Below are 23,442 nucleotides of genomic sequence, written 5' to 3'. Positions count from 1 at the left end.
AATGCCTCTGAAAGCCACAACTGCCAAGGCAGACACGACCATATGGGGCAGTGGAAACATGACTGGGCTTTTTTATGGGGGATATAGCCATGACAATCCCCTGAAGTTAAGGCCACACGGGGAAATCTAGGTCCACAGGCTTGTAGCGAAGTGGGGTGGACTTGGTGGCCACAAAAACCCCAGAGCCTTGTTTTTTATCCCGTCTCCCTGAGGTTGCTAGCCTTCTGGCATCCAGGGAACAGATCTTGCCATCATCACCTGCGACTATAAGAAGAGCGACAATGGGCACGCGTCTCCTAAGGGCCGGCAAGGAAGGAGCAGCTGTGCCCAGGTGGCTCAGGCACTGATCTGTAGAGTGGCCCAGGTGGGACAGGGACAACATGTCAAGTGCTGAAAGGAAATATTTTTAGCAGTAGGTCAATCATACGCCCTGCAGTGTCCCTGCCCACGGTCTTTGCGAGTTTGATCCACCAGCCAAGTTCTTTGCGTAGTTTGCAAGTTCCTTAGAAACGAATTCTGAATTTTGATGATGGAGTTTTTGGACATAACAAAAACCAACTCAGAAAACAACCAATGCCTCCTGTCATCCTGGGTCAGTGTCCCGATTCTTCCAGGCTTACTGAATTGTTATCGTATTGGAGAACAAAATGCCAAGCGGGCATGATGGCTTCTCCAGTAGAATTCATTTGATACACAAGCTTGACGACCTGTGTGTGATATCATGAACAACATTCAAATCAGCAGAGGAAGAGAAAAAACTCCACAAAGTTGTTCCCCTGACTCCACATAGAAGCTATTTGGCATCCACACACACAACGAACAACTAGTTCATACATACACAGTAGAGTAGTTATAGAAGAGAAAGGCAAATTCCGACTTTTGTTATTCCAATGATAAGATATAATTTTCATAACATAATCCCGCATGCAAAAAGACACCAACTCCAATCCTCACGCCATGACTTGAACGAGAACCTGACTTCTGAACCTTCCCTCTACCATCCAAATATGTGCTGTGGCATTCCATGTCCAAAGACACGACACAGAACGGAGGGAACACACGCAAACACACCAAGTAGGAATCATAAACGTAAAACTGCCGGAGAGAAGTCATGACCAATTTTCCCAGACTACTGAGTGTTTTTTTTTCTATATTGAAACACAATCCCATGAGCCAGGTTCAGAAGGTAAATCAGGATACACAGAACACCCCCAATACCTTGTTTTATCTTACAAATTCGCATAAAGGCAGAAGGAAAGAAACAACTCTACAAAGTTGTCATGTGTCTCCTCATATAAGCCATGTCTCTCTCACACACACACACCACACACACACACACACACACACACACACACACACACTTTATACATACACAATAGATAATTTTATGTAAGAAGACAAATTCCGACTTTGTTATTCCAAATGATAAGTATAATTTTCTAACATAACCGTAATTCCATTATCGAAGATAAAAAGAGATTCACAAGGTTGGCTCAGAACTTATCATGTAAAGGCACGTGTTGCCAAGCCAGAGGACCATCGCTAAATCGTCACGTTCCATACACAGAAGGAAAAATCTGACTTCTGTAACTTGCCCTCTGTCCTCCAAATATGTGCTGTGGCATGCCCATGGCTGAAGAAATGGACACAAACACAGAGGGAATGCACACAAACACACCAATCGATCAATCAATAATATAAGATTTAAAACTAAAATATATCAGTAGTAATCTATTTCACTAATATTTCACTCTATTGTTATTTAACATTCACTCTCAATAGTTTGACCTCTTTTGGAAATCAGAATATAATGAAAGTTCAAACTCTGTAATTGATTGATAATTCCCTTTTCATACTATCTTAGTGAGACATAATTCACATAGTGTGCAATTTTTCAATTTTCATTATGAAAATTTCCATGTGTAGGAGTACACCTAGATCCCAGCATTCAGGAGGCTGAAGACGGGGGGTGCGTAAGTCTGAAGCCAGCCTGGCTGATGATGAGAACACAGTTTGTCCAAAACAAAAAAAGGGGGGAGGACAATTTACAGTACATCTGTTTTCCCTTACAATGACTAATAAATACTTTTCTTTTAATTTATCATGGGTCGTGATATGAGCACATGTGTACATGTAAACACAGACTCTAGGGACTGGGCACCCATCCTCCATGGGACAGTTGGATGGCCCAAAGCTGGACCGACTTGTGCTCTATACTTTGTGGAACCTCTCACCTAGGGCTCTTCAGGTCTTCTGGTCTATATCTCCCAGATGAGTTCCTAGTCTCTGTCCTCCAGATCAGATACCATGCGTGTTTGGTGCTGCCATCTTGGATCCTCTCTATTCAGAATTTTAGACTCACGGAGATAGGAAAGATGTTTTCTTCAAGGTTGCCAAATGCAAAAAGCCAACACACTATGAATGCAACATGAATATATTCCTGGTTGTTCTGTGATTATTCTTGCTGTATCTAGTATATTTTATTTATTTTTAAAATTTTTAATTTTATTTTATTAATTTATTCTTATTACATCTCAATGGTTATCCCATCCTTGTATCCTCCCATTCTCCCTCCCTCCTATTTTCCCTTACTCCCCTCCCTATGACTGTGACTGAAAGGGACTTCTTCCCCTTTTATATGCTTATAGGGTATCAAGTCTCTTCTTGGTAGCCTGATATCCTTCCTCTGAGTGCCACCAGGTCTCCCCATCCAGGGGACATGGTCAAATGTGAGGCACCAGTACGTGTGAAAGTCATAACCCACTCTGCACTCAATTGTGGAGAATGTCTTGTCCGTTAGTGGATCTGGGTAGGAGTTTGAAGTTTAGGGCCTGTATTGTCCTTGACTGGAGCCATATTCGAGGGGGACCCCTGCGCCCAATCAGCCTATCATAATGTTCTACTTGTAGGTTTCTAGGACCTGCTGGATCCTTCTACTTTGCTATTCTCCCATGCTTCTCTCATCTAGAGTCCCAATAGGATGTCCTCCCCTCTGTCCCAGTTTCCTGGTAAGTGAAGACTTTCATGGGACATGCCCCTTGAGCTAGTATGCAGATATAAGTGAGTATATACAATTTGACTCTTTCTGCTTCTGGTTAACTCACTCATTATGATCATTTCTAGTTCAATCCATTTGTCCACAAATTTCAGGAATTCCTTGTTTGTTTGTTTGGTAATTGTTTATTAATTTATTCTTGTTACATCTCAATGGTATCCCATCCCTTGTATCTTCCCATTCTTCCCGCCCTCCCATTTCCCCTTATTCCCCTCCCTATGACTGCTCCTGAGGGGGATTTCCTCCCCTGTATATGCATAGGGTTCAAGTCTCTTCTTGGTAACCTGCTATGTTGGTTCCAGTGAGCGTTTGTGTAGTTGTTTTTGCCATGGGATAGTTATCTATTTCCTTGTAGGTTGTAGCTTGTCCCTTTGGGATGGAGTTTTCCTTCGAGTACCTTCTGTAAAGCTGCATTTCTGGATAGGTACTGTTTGAATGTTTTTGTCATGGAATATTTGTTTTCTCCATCAAGGTTATTGATAGTTTTCTGGGTAAAGTAGTCTGGCCTGGCATTGTGTCTTAGGGTTTGCAGGATCTCTGTCCAGGCCCTTCTGGCTTTTATGGTCTCTGCTGAGAAGTCAGGTGTAATTCTGATAGGTTTGCCATTTGGCCTTTTCCCTTGCAGGCTTTAATATTTTTTCTTTGTTCTGTATATTTGTGTTTTGATTATTATGTGATGGGCAGTTTTTCTTTTCTGGTCTATTCAATTTGGTGTTCTGTAGGCCTCTTGTGTGTTATAGGCATCTCTTTCTTTAGATTGGGAAAGTTTACTTCTATGATTTTGTTGAGAATAGTTTCTGGGCCTTGGAGTCTGATATCTTCAATTTCTTCAATGCCTATTATCTTCAGATTTCTTCTTTTCATGGTGTCCTTCATTTCTTGGATGTTTCTGTCAGGATTTTTCCAGATTTAGCATTTTCTTTAATGGTTGCTTCAAGATCTATGATTGTATCTTCTAGACCTGAGATTCGTTCCTTCATCTCTTGGATTCTGTGAGAAAAGCTCACCTCTGTGTGCTCGTCTTCTTCTTTGAGCTCTCACATTCCCCTTTTTCTTCTGTCTGTGTGTTTATTATGAATCCATTTCATCTTCAGATCTTGAACTGATTTTTTGATTTCTTTCATCTGATTGTTTGTATATTCCTGAGTTTCTTCCATTGCTTCTTTATAGGCCTTCAGAGCTTGAACTGATTTATTGATTTCTTTCATCTGGTTGTTTGTATTTCCTGAAACTTTTCCAGTGCCTCTCTACTGGCTTCTTTTATGTCTTCCACCTATTTGGCTGCATCTTTCTGCATCTAATTACGATTTTATTTGTTTCCTCCATTATCATCTCCATTACTAAGGATTTAAGGTCATTTTTTTGTATTTCTATTGTGTTTGAGTTCTCTGGGTTGTTTTCTTTGGGGTAGATGGAATCTGGAGACGCCATATTGTTTTGGGTTTTTTGCATATGCTTTTACACTGTCCTCTAGACATCTTGCTGTCTCTATTTTTGTTGGGTAGCTATTCGAGTTGGGTGGGGGAGTCTGATGATAGATTCACCTGTTTTCTCATGATTTCCCTAGGCCGGAAGCTCTGATGCTTCACTGGTCTGGATAGCAGGAGGCTAGTCCTGTCATTTTGGACTCTCACAGCTAGTGATCCTCAGTTCCCCCATACTGTGGGTCCTGCAATCATTCTGCATCTCTGAATGTGCATTGTGTCAGGCCAAAGTGTCCACAGCCTTCTGGATCCCCTTGTAGCACCAGAGCTCTCCAGGGACTGAAGCAGGTCAGGTGGACGTGGTCTGATGGCCACTCTACTCCTCTCTCCCTGAGAATTCCTTAGTCTTTGAGCTTTGGTGCTCTGCTGGTCTGTGGTTCCTGGTAGCATTTCAAGACCCAGACTGCTTGCAGAGTCCAGGTTAGTGTCACAGGGTCCAAACCGGCCACACACTGAGTCCAGTTTGTGTCTCTGGGCTCAAATGGGTTTCAGGGCCTATTCCACACACTTAGTCCAATTAGCGCGGAGTCCAACTTGGGTCTTTGGCCCAAATTGCACACTGAGCTCCCTGAGTCAGTTAGAATCTCAGGACCCAAACTTCTCCCTGAGTCCAGTCAGAGTCTCAGGGCTGGGACTGCCCGCCAAGACCAGCCAGGGACTCCAGCCTCCACCCACGCTCTGAGCTCAGCTAGGTTCTCTGGGGCCAAACTGCCTGCCAAGCTCAGCTAGACTCTCTGGGCCCAATCTGCCCACAGCACAGTTAGGGACTCTGGCCCCAAACCGCACGCCGAGCTCAGCCAGAGGGTGGAATTGCACAATGAGCTCAGCCAGGGACTCTGGACCCAAACTGCTTGCTGAATTCAGCCCGGGACTCTAAGCCTAAACTGCACAGAGAGTCCAGCCAGAGTCTCAGGGCCATGATGCAAGCAAAGTTCAGCTAGAGTCTCTGGGCCGAATCTACCCACCAAGTCCAGCTAGGGACTCTGGGCTCAATATGCACGCTGAGCTGAGCCTGCGTCTCAGCAGCAGAACTGCATGAGCTGAGCTAGCATCTCCGCGGTGGAACTGTGTACTGAGCTAAGCTTGGGACTCAGGGGCCGCAAAGGCACTGAGCTCAGCCTGTGTCTAAACAGTGGAACTGTGCGCTGAGCTGAGCTAGTGTCTCCGCAGTGGAACTGCACACTGAAAAGCTTCGGTCTCTGGGCGAAACTGCACACCAAATCCAGTTTGGGTCTCAGAGCACGAGCCCTGCGCCAAGTTGAGCTTGCGACACAGAGCCCAAACCACACGGCACAGCCCAAATCCTGCCCAGAGTCCCCTCTCCAGCTGCAACTCCCACTGACCACCACACCAATCGCCTCCGCCAGAGGGCTCTGAGCTGCAAACCTCAGTCACCACCACCACCACTGCTACTGGTGCTGCCTCTCCTGTCTGAAAAATTCCGCTATTCTCCCGTGTGCAGGGGCACACAGGTCCTCTACACACTGGGGCCTTCGAACCGTGGAGCACTCCTACTGCAGTGGTGAGGGGACCTCAGTGTTACTGGTTCAGAATTCTCTGCAATTCCCTGAATTGTTTAATGGAGCTTCTAAGCACAGTCCACACTGCTCGCCGCCATCTTGGATATCCCCTAGTATATTTTATATATGTGTACTAATATAAACGTAAATGTAAGAAATACTAATATTAAAAACTGTAAATAAATTTAAAATGGGGTACAATGAAAAATAATCAATTAATTAAAAACTGAAAAAAACAACAATCACCATTTGTTGAACATATACATTATCATATATGTATAATATATTATGCTTCTATAAAGAAGATTTATTTACAGTCTTTACAAACATGATTGAGTTTTCTTGAGAATATATCTAAGACCAAGATTGCTAAATCACATGATGATCTGAAGCTTATTATCTCCTTAAGACCATATCAGATTGTATTCTGAATTTTTGTAGAGTTTTATTTAAACTTTTGTAGAGGCAATAAATTATTGCAAATAAAAATTAAATCACATGGTAAGTCTGTGAAGGACCTGCCAGTGAAAAGTTCAATTCCTAGTACTGCTCCTGTCAAAACCAAAAAAAAAAAGATCAATAATATACCTCTCAAACCCTGACATCATCGTTTTTACCTCATCACCCTTCTCAAACCTTGGCATTTATGTTTTGTGAGTCTCCATGTGGAGGTTGCCCTGTGGTTAGCAAGAGGTCAGAGACAATTGGTGATGTCATTTCACCACCACCAACATGTGAGTCTCAGGTATCAAATTCTACTAGTCAAGCACATTTCCACATCGAGCCATCTTCCTAACTCCTCCAGTCAACCTGTCATAATTCTGTTAATGTTAATTCAGTAACTCTCTGTATATTCACTCTAAGACAAACAGTCATTAATGTTTTCCTCTCAGTATCTCACAACGATCGTCATCTGTCTTTTACCTTTGTATCTGCACAGAACCAGTGAGACAAAACCATGCAGTTAGTTATGGTGATTCCCCCTGCGGATGAGACCATGAAGGTTTGTGGTGTGAGGACCTGGAGAGACACCTTCTCTGGAGTGTCTAACACTGCTTACACTGCTGTGCCTGGTGGCCTTGCTTTAGCCAGGCAGGGGTGTTCTTCTCAGGCTTCAGCAAAATGATGTAGCACTTGGGGATAAAGATGCCACCCAGAAGCCCAGCAGTGGAAGCCAGGATGGAGAAGATCTCTACAGCCACAGTGGACTTGCCCCGGGCACTGTGGTACAGGGGCAGGAAGGCTGTCCAGACACTGCAGAACAGCAGCATGCTAAAGGTGAGATACTTAGTCTCATTGAAGACATCTGGCAGGGCCCTGGCCAGAAAAGCCACAGAGAAGGTACCCCCTGCCAGGAAACCCAAGTAGCCAAGCACACAGAAGAAGATGGTGCCAGAACCCTCCTGGCACTGGATGACAATGTGTTGGGGTTCCGAGACCATATCCTTGTGTGGGAATGGTGGGGAGGTGGCCAACCAGACCCCACAAAGAACAACCTGAATTAAGGAAGCAATGAGGACCACTGAGGAGGAAGCACCAGGGCTCAGGCATACCCGGATCCTGCCCCCTGGCCTGGTGACCCTGAAGGCCAGGACCACTGTGACAGTCTTGGCCAGAACAGAGGAGACAGCCACCGTGAACACCACGGCAAAGGTGGTCTGACGGAGGAGGCATGTGGTGACACTGGGTCGGCCTAGGAACAGCAAGGCACACAGGGCACAGGGGAAAGAGAGATCAGAGAGTAAGTAGCTGAGAGCTCTGTTGTTGGCCCTCACCACAGGTGTGTCCCGTGCTTCAGGAACACTCCAAGGACCAGGACAGCCATACCACACAGAAGATTGACACCAGAGCCAGTATGAATCCCAGAGGTTCCTCAAAGGCCAGGAAGATCTCTGTCCTGGGCAGGCAACGGTCTCTGGTGTGGCTTGAGTACTGCTCCTTGGGGCACTGAAGACATCTCTTCATGTCTATGGGAGACAGACACAGAACAGGGAGTTGGAGCTGGGTGTGGCTGAACATCACTTAATCTCAGCAATTGAGAGAAAGAGGCAGGTGGAATTCTACCAGTTCCAGGTCTGCATGGCCAAAATACTAAGCCCTAAGCCAGCCTGAGCTGCATTGTATACCATGTCTCAAAATCAAACAACAAACCTAAAGAAATACACACACACACACACACACACACACACACAGGGTTTGTAATGAGAGCACACAGAGGAGGGCTCTGACAGTGCAATCATGAGTCCTCACACAACACCAACCCTCAGGCCAACTTGACTTTACATTTCCCAGCTTTCAGCAGAGTTAAAGCAGTAAGCTCTGTAGTTCAACCAGCCTGGAATGGGATGGTCTGTTCACACTCAACCTCTGCGGTGAACACTTTTCATACAGAGAAAGAAAGAAGTCACAAAAAAAGACACCCACATGCAGCTCCAGTTACAGGAGGTTTAAACAGCAACTGAAATTTGTCAGTGTCAATGAAAGTCAGGGTGTTTATATGACACCTGGAGAAGCTTGTGGGTATCTATTGTTTCTCTCCTTTCTTTCCATCTTTCCTTTTTTTTTTTTTTTTTTTTTTTTTTTTTTTTTTTTTTTTTTTTTTCATTTTCAAGAGAAGTCCCAACGTGTAACCTCATTCTGTAGACCAGGTTGGTTTCAAATTCAAAGACATAGCCTGCCTCTGCCTCTTAATGCTAGGACTAAATTCCTGAACCACCATTATCTGATGACAATGTCTTTCTTCATCAGGGGACAGGGATGTGCATGTGTGTGAAGAGACAATTCATTAGGATGTGAAAATATGGTTTATTCACTTCTCTGTCTCAATAAAGCACTTACCCTAAAAAACAATTGTAAGACTAGCTTTCTCAATGGTGTTCCCACCTGAAGTCCACAGGGAAGCACAGACTGCAACATCTCAGCACGAGGGTGGGGGGGTAGAATGAGAATGGTCCCATAGATTCACATATTTGAATGTTTGATCCCTAGTTGGTGGACTGCGGGATGGATTGGGAAGTGTAGTCTTATAGGAGGAAGTGGGTCACTGTGAGTAAGCCATTGAGAGTTCAAAATCCCACACCAGGCCCAATCTCCACTGTCCTGCCTGCTGCCTATGGAGCACAATATAAGTTCTCAGTTACTGCTGGGGCACCATGCCTTCCAGCGTGCCTGCCACCATCCATCCTGCCATGAGGTTCATGGACTCATCCCCTGAAACTCTAAGTAAGGCCACAGTTCAATGCTTTTCTCAAAAGCAGACTTGCTCATGGTGTCCCTTCCCAGCAGGAGAACAGTGACTAACACAATGGAGAAATACACGAGGAGGCTCACAGTGCCTGTGGACCCCTCAGATTCCAGCTCCTCATGCCCTTACCTCTTTGGTCTGCAAAGTGTCCCTCGGGGCAGGGACTGCAATCAAAACAGCAGTGGGGGGCTCCCGGACGGGAACTTGGCTAAACCCTGGAAGGCAGCTTTCACTGCAGTTTGAGGTGGGCACCTGGTAACAGTGAACATAGTGTCACCGGTGAATCTCTAGGGATACAGATGCTTGACGTAACTCTGACAACACAACAGGTTCCTCTCAGCTCACTACATTGGTCATCTTTCAGAATATAAGTCTCTCCAAGAGGAGTCACATGGAACAGGTACCATTATATGTAATATAAGAAGGGCTACACCGAGCTTACTTAGCTAAGGGCTTCAAAATTTAGCTAAGCAGTGTGATGTGTTATCTCTCCAGGCTCTCTGGGTTCCTACATCAACAGTTGAAAGTATTGCAACTGGAGAAATAGTCCAGCAAGCAGGAGTACAGGCTGCTTGCTCTTCCAGAGAAGCAGGGTTCAATCCCCAGAACCCACATAGCACCTCACACTGTAACTCCATTCCAGAGGGTCCAATTCCCTCTTCTCACCACCACAGGCACACACGACACAATACATAAGAGATATTGCCAGTAAAACTTCCAAATGTGCATAATAAAAATTGAGAAAGACTGACATGTATTGTGAGACATTAGAGAAGCACATGCCCTTCTGTCATGGCAGCCTGCTTGCCTCAGTGACTCAGAAAAACAGCATTTTCCTTTATCTTCTTATTATCTCTTTTTCTTTCTTTTGCAGGGACTCCACAGTTTGGGCATGCTTCCCTGTTACCTTTCTCTCTTTCTCTGAAGCCTTCTACAGACTGTGGTTGCTTGCAGGACTGCATGTCTAACTCAGAATAAAATGCTCTCACTCTTCTTTTTCCCAGTTTCCCTCTTTAGTGCAGCTGTTGAGATTTTCAGTTTGGCTATCCTGTTTTTTTGCTTAAACTATAAAAGTAATGGATAGTATGGCTAAACTGTACATATTGACTCCATCAACTAACTTTCTATCTATCTATATCTATCTATCTATCTATCTATCTATCTATCTCTGTGTGTGTATCTGTCTCTCTCTGTCTCTGTCTCTCTGTCTCTGTCTGTCTGTCTCTCTATCTATCTCTCTCTATTTTCTCTGTGTGTGTCTGTGTCTCTCTCCATCTCTGTCACTGTCTCTCTGTCTCTGTCTCTCTCTGTCTCTGTCTGTCTGTTGTCTGTCTGTCTGTCTGTCTCTCTCTCTCTCTCTCTCTCTCTCTCTCTCTCTCTCTCCTCTCTCTCTCTCTCTCTCCCCATAGCCTCCCCAGAACTTGCTCTGTAAAACACGTTGGCCAAGTACACAAACAAATCTTCCTGCCTCTACCTTCAGAATGCTGAGATTAAAGGTGTGCACCACCATCACCAAGCTGTCCCAGTCCCTCTTTAAACGGCTCCCACCAACAGGCAAGGGTTATGAAGAGGGAAGTGTGTGGTGCTGAGATCTCTGCCACAACAGAAGAGGTGAGAAATCCCTCCCAGATCAAGCCAATAAAAGGCCTTTCATGAGAACCCTCTGACCACTTAGCATGTGTCCTTTGTTCTTTGAGTAACACATGAAAGGGAAACTCCTCTTGTTGAAAGGCTTAAGCTGACCACTGACTAGAGATGCCACCAGAACAAAGTAAGACAAAGTGGTATCAGATGGGACTCTTCTCGACTGGCATATGACAGGAAGCTGAGACGTTTCTATGCACAAGACAGCACACATAGGCATGCCTATCTCAAAACAGCCAATCATTTTGTTAATAATCATCAGGATGTGAGCATCACAGGTTTCCAAGTCTTGTGTGTTGGACTACTAGTCACCAGATGCTGGGTTTTTTGAAGAATGATGGGATCTTGAGGCATCTGACCTAGTCAATACATTAATTTCTCACTGGATTCATGACCTGAAGACTACTGTCGATGTTGGAAATAAAAGTGAACCCTAATTGGAAGAAGTGGGTTTGGTGCCAGTGCACTGGTAAGGTATAACTTGCTCTCCTACCATATCTATCTGGAACCGCATATCTCCAGTTCATGGTCACCAGGAGTTGGGAAACCTCTTCCACTACACATGGCTTCTGCCATGACATATGACCTCAAGCTCACACAACCAAAGCAATGGATCATCCTGACCTCAAAACTCTAAAACCAACCACAGTCAATAAAAACATTTCCTCACTTCACACTGTTCCTTGGAAATTTGCCATGGCCGGGTGAAATCTAAAACATTACGTAAGCAGATTCTTCTGATTAAACCTCATAGATGGTACATGGGAAGACGTTTAGCTCAGTGTGTCACTATCTTCTTCTTCAAAGAGCAGAAAATGAAAACACTCTCAAAATATCTCCAGGTGCCATTTCTGATTCTGTTTGCAGAGGCCGGTATGTTCTTTTTCCCCATTTTTTACAAGTTTGTGTGGTGTAAGTATGTGTATGTGCCTCAAAACATCTACTTGGGATGATGAGAATGTGTGGACAAGTGCATGTGAGACCAGTGTTAATGTTGCAAATCGTCGTTCTTTACTTTTCCACTATGCACATTGAAGTAGACGCTCAAAGTAAACACCCAGAATTCGCTGATATGGTTACTATTACTAACTGGCTTCCTTTGCTATTTCCTTGTATCCACCATGCAAGAATGAAATTACAGGTACCACCCTGCCCACTCAGCATGTACACATGTTCTGGAGGACCACAGCCTAGATTTTGTGCTTGTGTAGCAAACACTAACCAATGAGCCATCTCTCCAACAGCAGCTCTGATGTATTTATTTTCTGCTCAGTCAGTATCATTCAGAGAAAGGTCTCTTATTAGATAAAGAACATCATCGCTTATGACTGACTGGCCCAATCCAGAGCCACGTCCCCTTCATGACCAAGGAGGGATGAGGAACCCTGAACTTGGAATTCCCCAGAGAATTTAACACTCTAGGACAAGAGTCAGCTCTGCATTCAGGCAACTCACGTGGAGATCTTCCTTCAAATGGACCATCATTTTGTTCTCAGAAGAAGCCTGAGGGTCTATCGTGCCTACATTGACCAAATGGAATACACCCTCAGGGGTCTTCTGCCCATGGAAAATGTCAAACGTTGTCACCAAATCTCCATTGTCATCAAACATAATCTCACTTCCATCAGGAGTCTTGAAGTGCACCTTTCTGAGGGCATGAAGCAGCTGAGGAAGAAAAGAAGATATTGTGGACTGGGCTGGGACTGTCCTAGGTCTTGTCTATATGGCCTCTGCAGTGATACTGAGCAACTACTTCCATCAAAATATGGCTTCAGTAGTTGTAACGGAGTTCAAGGAACTGTGATATTTTCAGAAATAAAAAATCTAGGTTTAATTCAATAACACTTCATAATATTTTATACTGAGATTTTTAAATATAATATACTGTGTGTGTGTGTGTGTGTGTGTGTGTGTGTGTGTGTGTGTGTGTGTGTGTGTGTGTGTACATCTCATTCACATTGCAAAATTCAGAGAGTAACTCTCAGGAATATTTTCTCCTGCTCCTGCCATGAGGGACTCAGGAATTGCTCTTAAGCTTGGGGACAAGTGCCTTTACCCACTGAATAATCTCGCCACCCTTAAAATTAAACCCAGAAACATCTCAATGTGGTGCTGGCTCTAGGGTCTCATTTGGCTGTGCACTATTCTGCACAGCCTTCCATCCCACCACACTCTTTAGATGCCAAACACTTATATCTTCCACAGACTGGACCCAGCCCACTGAGGCCTCCCAATCACTCAGACCACTCTGTCACACATCTTCACTCACATCCATATGACTCTTCTTATTTGTCTCAATTCTATGGTGCTCATAAAGGCTGTCTTTGACATCAACAATGCTGTCTTCCCGTGGAGAGGTTTCTTCTCCTCTTTTCTGCAACTCTGGTATTTCAACCTCTCCGCCTCTCATTTTCCTTCACACACTCCTCACTCTTTCATCTACCTTATATCTTCATCATAGGCCACAAGCAGACATTGCCACCCTCACATATGATATTTTTTGGACAGGTTCTTGCTTTGTACTATAGGTTGGCCTTGAACTCAAGATTCTATGGCCTCAAGTTCCTGTGTGCTAAGATGATAGACAAGAGTCACCAAGCCCAGCCTCCTGTAAATCATAATTAGGCAAACTCAGCCAAAAATGCCAAGAACTATAACAGTTCTACTGGTCCAAAACCACATGAATTCTCACCAAGCACACAGGGAAGCTGAACAATGGGTATGAAAATGTACCCCCTCTTAGCCACCACCTCCACTTTATCTCAATAATGAGCAAAGTGATTCTCAGAAGGTTCTTGCAGATGTGGGCTTATGCTGCCTGGAGTGGATTAGAGAAGCTTGAAGATAGATGATAGACAGTTAGACAGACAGACAGACAGATAGTTAGACAGACAAACGGAACAAAATAACCTATATTTATTATGTAAATGTATGAAATGCTCTATTTTAAAATAGAAAACTAGGTGAGGACATGAATACTGGCTCAGAGATTAAAGCATTTGCCATACAAACATGATGTTGGGATTTCAAATATCTACAAAACACCTAAATGCCAGATATATAAAGAAGCCTTTTGGTAATTACATCCTCAGAGATGGAGACAGGAGATGTCCAGAGCAGGCTGGCTAGGAACACTAGCCACACAAACATGTTCTATGGTTGAGTGAGAGGTTATGCTCCAAATAATAAGGTAGAAAAGTAACTGAAAGGTAATATCTCACATCATCCTCAGACCTTACCACATGGATGTACACATATGGGAACACTGGACCCATCTGTGTCAGTACGCCTACACACATGTGTCCACACCCGTGCACCAAATGTCCCTTTGGATTTTGGATTTGAAGAATGCATATGCTAAAAAATGTCCTCTGTTTATGAAAGCTCAAACCTGGAACACTTCTCTGAAATATCAGTTTTACAAACAAACTGAATGTGCTATGTCAATCAACACGACAGAGAATGGACTCCTCTGAGATCATACATAAACATGGACCACATGTCCAAGGCTGCTTCTCAGATCCATCTCAGTTACAAGGATGAGATGGCACAGCTGAAGCATACAGTCTGCTACAGCACTATAGCTTAGTAAAAGCCTACATCTTGATTCCCGACTTTCGCTGAATCATCCATACATCTGCTCATGTCTTCTCTCACCTGCCAGGGATGGAAGTCCTGGGAGTCCATACATTTCCTTTTCTGGTGCCCACAGGATAACACATCATGCAGGACATGGGCAATGCTGTAGACAGCTGTGTAGGCAGCATCGATTTTACTCAGTTCTTGGAAAGGATGCCGCTTGTGTTTCAGACTCTCATTCCCGGAGCAGAAATGAACTCCCTCTGTCACTGTGCTGTTCTGCTGAGGCCATGAACAATCAAAGGTGAACTCCCAGAACTTCTTTATAAACATGTCTTCAGGGGTCTGGCTAGGGCGCAGCTGAGCAAGGAATTCAGGGAAGCCAATTGCCCTGCTGCTGTGATACAGAAGGCCAAATGTGCCTTGCAAGACCTGGGAAATGCCTGGAACAGTCAGAGCGAGAGCCATGTGCAGAGTGTCCGTGCTGACCCACACATGGCCTGAGACATTTGTACCCAGTAAACCGTACAAGATGGACTCAAAATTCGAGTTGCTTAAGAAAACCAGAACAACCTTGGCGGTGCATTTCTGCATCTTCTGGACAGTCTCTTCAATCTTCCCCAAGGACTGGTCAGAAGGGACATAGAGGTGGAACTCAATGCACACACCAGCTGGGCTCAGCACCTCAGTGGCCAGAGAGCTGGCCTGCTGCCCAAACTCATCATCATTGGCCAGAACGATCACCCAAGACCACTGGAAATGAATTATCAGCTGGGTAACTGCACGGGAGGATATTAGGTCACTAGTCAGCGTCCTAAGGAAGGATGGGAACTGGATCTTGTCACTCAGGCTGGGCAGTGAAGATGAGTAACTGATCTGTCAAGGAAGAGCCAGGGAACATGACAGTAGGTGACAGCCAGCACTAAGTGAAATCTAATGGTCTGATTGAAATATAGGAAGGAGTGAGGAAACTAGAAGGCCAGCCAATCAGAATCCTTCTAGTTCTAGCAGGAGACCCATAATTGATTCCCAACACCAACATCATATGTTGGGAACCAGATAAATGCCTCTAGCTTCAGGCCCAGGAAGGCCTCTTCTGGCTTCTTCCCACACCTGTGGCACAAAGTCACAAAGACATATACACACATATATAAATGTCTATTAAAACCTAAAGGTAATTTGGATTAAGGGCTTGAGATGACATTTTGGGAAGTCTGCTGGTTCTGCCAAGCATCTGTACACCCCCTCACTAGTGATCATCCCAGACAGTCCTGTGGCATAGCTTCCCCTGTTCCCTTCTCAGGTTCTGCCCAGCGCCCTGCCCCTCATATTTCTTCCTGCACTGCAGCTAGGCTTAGTCTGACTGTTTTGCACACCGATGTAAGGTTGTGCTTTAGATATTTCACGTGTAAGTGTGTGCACGAGTGCGTCTGTCTTTCTGTCCATCCATCTGTCCGTCTGTGATGATGCACATGTAGAGGCAAGAAGATAAATTGAGAGGGCTGGTTTTCTTCCATCATGTGGGTTCCAGAAGCACAAACTGAAGTCATCAAGTCATCAAGCTTGGTATGAAGAATTTTTACACAATAAACCATCTTGATGTCCCCCAGGAAGAACCAATAAGCTATGGGCTCTTATCAAACCAGCATTGTATGATTTCCCAAGTCTGAGAGAAATGAGAGTCAAATTTCTCAATTTTTCCAGGAATAGATAGCACAATCCACTCAGGAAAAATGAGTTTATAAAGATGTAAATGTTGGTGTTCTATGTCTGTGGGAGGTTGTTGTTGCTGCTGACATTATTTTGGTTTTACCAACACAAGCTGTGGCTACTCTGCCTCAGGGTATTAGTACAAAACTTCTCCAGCCACCACAAGGTATTACACATTATTCTGTCTTTACACAAAGGCCCTAGCATCTAGTTGGTTCATGGGGAGGGATATGGCTGACTCCATCTCAAACAGGTGGTACTGCCAGAAGAGACATTATATTAAAGATTAAAAATTAAGATTACATTTGGATTGTAGACAAACAATGATGTTTTATAGAAGTTTGTCCAACGAAACACACATAACTAATTGAAAACAAATCATATTTTAATAGAAATATTTGGACAAACTTAGTCTAAAAAGATTGTTTCTTTTTAACTCAAATTTTATTATTTTCCAAGAATAAATGTTCTGCCTGCATGTATGACTGTGCACTACATGTATGTCTCCTGCCCATGAAGGACAGAAATGGAAGTCCCATTGATAGAAATGTTGTTTAAGATCATTGTGAGACTCCACATCTGTAGTGGGAATCCAACTTATGTCCTCTGCAAGAAGCCGCCAGTTTGCTTAACCTCTGAGTCATTTCTCCACACCCTGGAATTCAAATTTAACTAAGGTTTCTCTTGCAGCCCTACAAGATGAAAAAGAAAAATTCGTGACATAGTTTATAAACATCAAGTTTTTGTTCTGGACATGATAGTGCACAGCACTCAGGAATCTGAGGATAAGGATCAAGAGTTCTAGAGCAGCCTGGGTTACAAGGAGAAACCCTGCTTCAATACACACACACACACACATACATACACAAACACACACACATACTTTAAAAACAAAAATGAAGATTGGCTTTGGCTGTGTCATTATGTACAGAGTAGAAATATGGATTTTCTACTGCTTTAAATATACCTAAATGTGAGAAGAAAGAGAGACGCCTCAAGGCTAAAAGCACTTGCGACAAAACCAAAAGTATAGGAACTCAGATCCACGTATGTATGTAACAACTTGGTGACCCCTTTAAACCTGTCACCTCAGCTCCATGAAGACTGCATACAGCAAACTCATATGTGTGTATATCTCTTTGTGACTTTGTGCCACAGGTGTGGGAGGAGGCCAGAAGAGGCCTTCCTGGACCTGAAGCTAGACACATTTGTGTGATTCCCTACTGCATAGCAAAACTCATGGGCCAAGATAGGTGGATATTTGCTACTATTTTAGAGATCCTGAGTTCAATTTGCAGCACACAAATAGCAGATAAAACACATCAGTAACTGCAGCTCCAATATCTTTTTCTGATTTCAATAGATACTTGGTAAAAACGTGTGTGTGTGTGTGTGTGTGTACATAAAAGATTCATATATAAGATAAAAATAAGTAAATTTTTAGAAATATAGGTTTGAATTTTGTATTATCCTAAGTTTCCTTGTCAATGCAGGGGGACTATAGTTCTCTCTAAACTATGCAGACATGGAGAAGAGAACCAGGTTGGAAATGGAGAACATTTCAGGGTACCTGGCACCACAGTGAAGCTCCTCACTACTGTGACCATCACCATCAATTTCACATCCTCACTAAGGGATGGCACTGCACTCATGAAGGAATAAGGCTATGAGCAACTCACCTGAGGAAACTTGTACAGTCCCAGAAGTCTGGCCATGGACACAGACAGCGATGACCGTGTGTCCCCAACCAAGGCGGCCTGAGGAGAGCCATGCTGACACACGTAGTTGGGGATGGGATCCTCCTGCCCTGTGAGAAAGCTCATCGTTTCATGGAGGGCTCCATGCACTGAGTCCCAGAGTTTCGAATGGAGAAGCCCAGGGTCACATTGGGCAACAAGTGAGCACTCCTATTAATCTCCTCAATGGCAACACAAAACTCTGGGCCACCCTGTAGCCCCAGTTGGAGACACTGAGGGAAAGAGAAGACCACATTTATCACTCATTATGCGGTAAATGCAACAAGAATAAACTCTGTGATTCAAGTATAAACACACTTCTGCACAGATACTTGTGCACAGATGTGCATAGGAGCAAGGCTCAGAACAGTCCAAGGGAGTCCACAAGGGATGTGCAGAAGATAATCAAGGGAAATGTTTCTAGACAAGGGCAATATTTGAAGATCTAGTGCATAAGCTGGGTTTGATGGCACACATGTTTATTGTCAGCTGTCAAGAGACAGAGACTCTGTGAGTCAGAGACCAGAGCATCGTCTACATAGCTAGTTCCAGGCAGCCAGAGCTACACAGGAGACCTTATCTCAAGGAAAGAAGGAAAATAACCGATTGAATAATATGGTAGGATACAGTTATTTGTACCTAACATTGATTTCGGAAAGTCAGAGGATAGAGGGAAGGGATTTAAAATATGGTCTTTGGACATGACTGAGACACTGCACACATGATCTCACAGCAGCTCAGCTGCCGGCATTGGGACTGCACAAGCCTGAGCCTTCAACAGCCAATCATGGGTGGGGCAATTCCACATGGGACACTACTCCTCCCTGCTGAACTTGTGGCAACTGATGTATTTGGTGGGTATGAAGGCTGTCATTTTCTCTCTATGCACCTACATATTGAACTGGCCAAGCTCCAGTGGACAGGTCCAAACCAGAAGCCACACAGATGACCGTGATTTCTATCAATGGGTACAAAACCAAAAGGCATCAATTTCAGAAATGGACCTGCAGAGAGGAATAGGAAATGACAGGTTTGGAAGGAAAATAAGAGAGGATAGGAGAATAGAATAAACTAAATGTACTATATAAATATATAAAATTGTCAAAGAACAAATCTAATACATTTTAACGCATATGCGTACAGTCAACACCAAGATTGTGCAAAATGTCACCTTTAGACATTTTTCATATATTCATTGGAACATTTATGCAGCAACAATAATTAAAGAAAGGCCATGAATTTGAAAGGGGTGCATATGGGAGGCATACAATGGAGTAAAGAAAGCAAAATATATATGTGGAGGGTGAGACAGGGTCTCCCTCTGTATTGCTACCTAGCCTGGAAGGCACAGAGATCCACCTGCCTCCCTGGGTCCTGAAACCTAGAATAAAAGGCACATGCCACCATACCCAACTGAAGTTGTATGCTTCAATTAAATGTTAAATATGTTAATGCTGAGAGTACATTTGACTTTAGATGAGGAAAAGATTTCACATCAGCTAGTATAACCTCCAACTCACTAGAGAGCTGAGAATGACTTTGAACTTCTTTTACTTGTGTATGGGCATGCACACATATGTAAGCCAGATTTGGACCTCTGGTATCGACTTCAAACACGTTTAGTGTGGCATGAGTGTGTGTGATTGTGTGGCGTGTGTCTGGGTGCATGTGTGTGTGTGTCTGTGTCAGTGTGTTTCTGTGTATGTCTGTGTGTGGGGACGTGTGCCTGTGTGTCTGTGTCTGTGTCGAGCTGTGTGTGTGTGTCTTTAAGTCTGGGTGTATGTGTTTCTGTGTGTCTGTGTCTGTGTGTCTGTTGTCTTCGTTGTGCATGTGAGTATTTCCCTATGGTATGGGAATGGCCATGCTCAGCCACAGCAACAATTAAAAAAAGGATATTAAGATTTTAAAAATAATAATACAAACCATAAGGCTGAGTTGGGAACTACTGTGTGCAACAGTAGTTAGAAAATCTGGGACAAGAATGGGCAAAGGAAGCTTTTAGCTATGGCTCAGTTCATGGACTTTGAGCCTCATAAGCCAACTGTGGAAGTACATGTCTATAGTCACAGGACCTAGAAGGTGGAGGAAGGAAGATCAGAACTTCAAGGTCAGCACTGATTACCTAGAAAATTGAGGCAACATGAACCTCATGACAAATAAGAGCAAAAGAAATACACTGGAGAAGAACCATCGGGCCTGAGGACTGACAAACAACGTACTAATTACACATTTAGGCATTCAGCACACACACCTGCCTAGACGTCCTTTTGAGTAGCAAGCACACACAAAAACTCAAGAATCCACTGAGCTGAGGAGCACACACACTACAGCCAGTGCAGGAGCAGCCTATGGTACAAATAAGAAAGATAGAGGGAGAGAGACAGTGTAAAAGGAGAGCTACAGAGCTACTACCTTTCTACACAGAAAATGGGGGTGGCCATCTAGCTGGGATTCTGAGAATCAACCCTTCTCCAAGGATTCACACAACTTTTCAAGCTGCTTCTGGCTTTCAGAGACTCCTGCCCCACAACAAGGACTTACCTTGAAGCCTGCAGCCTGGCCGGTGGGGCACTGAAATCACACATGGTGCCATTAGAGAAGGAAAAGATGGAGAAACTGCCCCCCACCGTGACATCTCCAGGACGGTCAAAGCGAGGGCTCTGCCTTGGCAACAGCCAGGCTCTCGGTCCAGGAAGGGCAGACCCAGAGACACAGACAAACAGAAGAGAAAGGAGGGTACACCGCCACATGCCTGCTGAGAGCCACACTGCCAAGGACAGGGCAGCCCCATATGGGGCAGTGGCAAGCAGTGAAAAGGGCTTTTATCTGGAATATAGCCATTGATCAACTCCCTGAGATTAAGGCCACACTGGGAAATCTAGGTCCACAGGCTGTGTGGAGATTATTGCTCCTGAGAAGGTGGATGGACTGGGTGGCCACAAAATCCCAGAGCCATTAAGTTGTATCCCTTCTCCTGAGGGTTCCTAGCCTCTCTGCATCCAGGGATACAAATCTTGGTAGACACCTGCGACTATAGGAAGAGCAACAATGGGCACGGCTGTCTCCTAAGGGGCCTGCAAGGGAAGGAGCAGCTGTGCCCAGGGTGCTCAGGGCACTGATCTGTAGAGTGGCCCCAGGTGGGGACAGGGAGCAACATGTCCAGTAGCTGAAAGGAAAATATTTTTAGCATGTAGGTCAATCACTACAGCCCCGCATTGTCCTGCCCACGTTCTTGCATAGTTTGATCTGCCAGCCCATGTTCTTAGTGGTCGTTGCAGTTCCTTAGAAAAAATTCTGAAATGTTTTATGATGGAGTTTTGGACATACAAAAACCAAACTGCAGAACACAACCGAGGCCCCTGTCATCCTGGAGTCATGCCCTATTCTTCCAGGCTACTGAGACTTTTATCTGTATTGGAGAACAAATACCAAGCCTGGCAGGATGGCTGTCCAGGTAGATTCAATTGATACACAAGCTTGACGTCTTCTGTTTGATATCATGAACACATACAAGCACAGAAGAAGAGAAAAAACTCCACAAAGTTGTCCCCTGACTCCACATAGAAGCTATTGCATCCAACACACACACACACACACACACACACACACACACACACACACACACACACACAGTTCATACATACACAGTAGAGTATTTTATATAAGAAGGCAAATTCCAGACTTTGTTATTCCAAATGATAAGTATAATTTCATAACATAATCCCGCTATGCAAAAAGACCCCAACTCAATCCTCACGTCCATCACTTGAGACGAGAACTGACTTCTGGAACCTTCCCTCTGACCTCCAAATATGTGCTGTGGCATGTCCATGTCCAAAGACACAGACACGGAGGGAACACACACAAACACACCAATGTATGAATCAATAAACATAAAACTGCAGGGAGATAGAATACGTCAGTAATAATTCCAGCTCACTCGTATACCACACTACACTTATTTAGAATTCACTTTCAATTGTTTGGCCTTTTCTCAGATAGAAGAATATTAGGAACGTTATGTAATACATTGACAATTCATTTCATACTAGTTTTATTGAGCAGTAATTCACATAGTGTACAATTCATCCATGTCCACTATACAATTTTCCATATGTGGGAGCTCACTTAGATCCCAGCACTCCGGAGGCAGAAACAGGAGGAGTGCTCCAAGTAGGAAGCCAGCTAGACTGCCCCAAATAATGAATAAAAAAAGATGACAATCTAGTATATTTGTTTTCTTTTATAACTAGTAATGAATACTTTTTAACTCTTAGATACCTGTGGGAAGTGGTTTAAGAATATGAGTGCATGTGCACACAGAGGCCAGAAGTGGTGGTTTCCATGGAGTTAAAATTACATTTGGCTGTGAGCTGCCTCACATGTGTTCAGGCAACCAAACGGAGGTCCTCTGGAAGAGCTGTAAGTATTCTTTAACACGGAGCCATCTCTCTAGTCCCACCTAGCATTTTAGAACTTCTCACACCAGAAAGAAGGACTGCACCAATTACACTTCACTCCTCACCTCTAATCTCTCCCCGACAAACTCAGGAAATTAGCAGTCTAATATATTTCTCTATGGGTTCACTTCTTGAGGGTATTGCATAAAATGGAATATAAGATATATGATTTTCTTTGTCTGGATTCTACAACTCAGTATAAAATTCTCAAGGCATAGTCATACCTGACACAGTATTCTAATTATTCTTACATTTTTTTCATATTGATGAATGATATATTAGTAATTGCCTAAGCCACAGCAAAGATTCATCAACTGCGTAACATAAAAAGTATTTCAACTTTCAGTATATAAATAAGGCTTCTACAAAGATTCATTTACAGTGTTTAACAGACATGATTTATTTTTCTTGGGAATAAGTCTAAGACTTAGATTGCTAAGTCACATGGTAAGTCTGTGAAGGAACTCTCAGTGAAAGGTTCAATCCCCAGTTCTGCTCCTATCAAACAAAAAAGACAGATCGGTAATACGCGAGAGACAGTCCTGGTATCCTTATTAGGTGACCTACATTGACACTGAGCTATGTATTGCCTAGACCTAGGCATGGTACTTAGGTCCTATCCATGCCTGCTCCTTGGTTGGTGCATCAGTCACCCTGCACGGCATGGCCGAGATTTGTTGGTTCTGTTGGTGTGTTGTGAAGCTCCTTTCCTATTTGGGTCCTTCTTTTCTCACTTCCAATAACTTTTAGCATATATGGGTCCTTCCATACCCACTTCCAAAACTTTTAGCATATATGGGGCCTTCTATACCCACTTCCAATAATGTTCAGCAGTATATATGGAGAAAACAGTCAGTGACTATCTATATGTCCACTCTAAATACAGCAGTCATTAGTGTTTTGGTCTCAGTATCTTACTTTCATCTTGAGCTGTCCTTTAAATAACTTTACATCCACAGAGAAGCAGTAAGCCAGAACCATGCAGGAGGTCCTGGTGACTGCGCCAGGCA

At 43.9% G+C, this 23,442-nt stretch overlaps 1 protein-coding gene across 1 annotated transcript; it reads right to left on the bottom strand.

The window, feature by feature from the left end:
* Positions 1-106: 106 nt before the first annotated feature.
* Positions 107-20,722, bottom strand: LOC127203180 (vomeronasal type-2 receptor 26-like). The gene is given in 12 exon segments (XM_051161979.1): positions 107-390; positions 7,120-7,848; positions 7,851-7,898; positions 7,901-8,026; positions 9,433-9,501; positions 9,504-9,555; positions 12,403-12,612; positions 14,605-15,402; positions 17,916-18,091; positions 18,094-18,165; positions 18,168-18,205; positions 20,514-20,722. Coding segments are annotated over 12 exon segments (2,811 nt in total).
* Between the last annotated feature and the right edge of the window lie 2,720 nt (positions 20,723-23,442).

The sequence above is a fragment of the Acomys russatus genome, chromosome 19, assembly GCF_903995435.1.
Source record: "Acomys russatus chromosome 19, mAcoRus1.1, whole genome shotgun sequence".
Taxonomy (NCBI): Eukaryota; Metazoa; Chordata; class Mammalia; order Rodentia; family Muridae; genus Acomys; species Acomys russatus.
This window is presented reverse-complemented; position numbering and strand designations above follow the sequence as displayed.